This window comes from Trypanosoma theileri (assembly GCF_002087225.1).
Source record: "Trypanosoma theileri isolate Edinburgh chromosome Unknown TM35_Tth_22_V1, whole genome shotgun sequence".
Taxonomy (NCBI): Eukaryota; Euglenozoa; class Kinetoplastea; order Trypanosomatida; family Trypanosomatidae; genus Trypanosoma; species Trypanosoma theileri.
The window spans coordinates 359,227-361,551 of record NW_021639864.1 but is presented as its reverse complement, the minus strand read 5'-3'; the positions used below and the strand labels follow the sequence as shown (position 1 = coordinate 361,551).

Below are 2,325 nucleotides of genomic sequence, written 5' to 3'. Positions count from 1 at the left end.
ATATATATATATATATATATATATATATATATAAACAAAGCAATAGAGAAACCAAAAGTAAAGTAAAGTTGTTGACAGATACGCCTTTTTTTCCCCACTCTTTTGTTTTCATTATCATTTTATTTTCACTTTTCTCTGTATCTCAGGATGTCAACAAGACTCACATCTTAAATACATATTAGAAGCACATTCTACCACTACCACTACTACTACTACTACCAATATTATTAATAATACCAATACCAGTAATAATAATAATAATAATAATAATAATAATAATAATCCCGAGCATAGTAATAAATATATTAATGATTCCAATATAAATAGAAAAAAAAAACTAATAGAAGATGATAAGTATATAAATATATTAATATTGTCAATAATAAACAGCGGAAATTATCCTACAAAAACACAAAAAAAGAAAAAATTAGGAACTGGAAGGCAAAACACAAACTAATTATATAACTCTACCGAGCCACGAAAGCAAAAGGAGAAAAGTAAACAACTAAAAAGGGAAATAAATAAAAAATTATAATTTAGCAAGAAAGAAAAAAAAGCACGCAAAAAAAAAAAAAAAAACCAATATCATATGGGAAAACGGATCGAACAAACTCAATCATTTGAAATAAGGATAAGAAAAACTCACCAAACAAAAAACGAAAAAATATACATATGGATATATATATATATATTATAGTTTTTTTTTTTTTTTGTTCTTCGCTATCACACATGCAGTCGTCCATGCATTCATACACAGACCCTGAAATTTGAGCCTCTGTATACAACACGCTCTTCCAATTTTCGAATAACTTACATGAAGGTGAACAGCAGGGGTGAGAGAAAGCAATCGGGTGGAGTAGATATAGATAACATGGACTGCCTCTGGACATCTGAGATAACATGCTGCTGTGGATCATGCTGCCGCTGCTGATGGGAAGGGTAATATGTGGTCCGGCTCTGCATGGGCAGGGATGGAAGCGACGACGTTGAGCTTCCCGCTGCTGACGGGTTATTTACGTACGACGTTTGTTGGGATGTATAGATTGGACCAAAAGAATACCCACGAGGTTGAGCAAACATCGGCGATGACTGTTGTTGCTGTTGTTGTTGAGATTGTTGTTGATGATGAGATTGAGGTTGTTGTTGTTGCTGTTGTTGTGGTAACTGAAAGGAGGGTGGTGGTATGATGAGTCTGTTGCCGTTGGGATTTGGAAATGAAATGACAGCCGGTCGTTGTTGCGATTGCGTGAATGTCCCTGTCATTGTGTGTGGGACTCCAGCCGTGTGGCCCCGGTGTGCATTGCGGGCTGCGGCTGTGTGCAGAGAAGACTGCGATGGGGTTAAATGCACACGGTGAATAAAGTTGCACATCCGCCCCCGTGCACACTTCTCACGTTCGTAGTGTTTGCAGAGTCGCAGGAGTTTCATCGATCCACTCCGCTGGGCATCTTCACTCCCTTTCGTTTTGTACACATGCTCCGATGCGAGTCGACGTGGAATGTTGACTGTACTGTTATTACTGTTGTTATTATTATTATGATTACTGTTATTATTGCTGTTGCTGTTATTGATGTGAAAGACAAATCCGGGTTCGTGTCTTTCATACAGTGCCTCTTGCAGTGAAGGGACGGGTGTGGACCAATGCACGCGAATAACTTTCACACGTCTCTCATCCAATGGGGCTTCTGTTAACATGTGGCGACTGTGAATAAAGTCGCAGAGGGCCCCGTGTGTGCAGGTGGAGTTGCTTGTGTACATTTTGCATAAATAGAAGGAGAAGGTGGGGGCGCTGGTGTTGTGATTCTTCGCCACGTAATTGCGGGACCCGGCGGTTGGTTCAATCAACTCCGGTGGAATGGAAAGCGTTTCACTCTTGTCGGCACTCAACACATTGAAGTGCGTGTCCAGCAGGCCGCTGCCCGCACTCTCCCCCATTCGCCGGCTGCTGCTGTTGCTGCTACTGTTGATAATACTGCTGCTGGTGTGCTGGAGAACACTGTTGCTGTTGCTGTTCGTATCACTGGTGTGACTGGCCTTCGCATTGTCCTTCTGGTGATTATTATTATTATTATTACTGTTATTATTATTCCCCTGCAGTAAACTACAAATGCCCATATTCTGCATAATGTTATCAGAGGCACTGGGCGGGAGTGCGAACAGCGTGAGTAAACCCTCCCCTCCTCTCTCATTCATCGTCAATAGAGAATCCATCAATTCACACTTTTTCTCTCTCTCTCTCTTTTTTTTCTTTTTTCCTCTCAATATGACTGATAATGACGGGATTATTTCAAATAGGAATAATAACAATAATAATAATAATAATAA

At 39.9% G+C, this 2,325-nt stretch overlaps 1 protein-coding gene across 1 annotated transcript; it reads right to left on the bottom strand.

Annotated features, from left to right (window-relative positions):
* Nucleotides 1-810: 810 nt before the first annotated feature.
* TM35_000222490 (uncharacterized protein) lies at nt 811-2,211 on the bottom strand (the record flags this gene model as incomplete). The annotated part of the gene is made up of 1 exon (XM_029027296.1): nt 811-2,211. The coding sequence occupies one exon, from the start codon at nt 2,209-2,211 to the stop codon at nt 811-813; it is 1,401 nt and encodes a 466-aa protein (XP_028881516.1).
* Nucleotides 2,212-2,325: the final 114 nt, after the last annotated feature.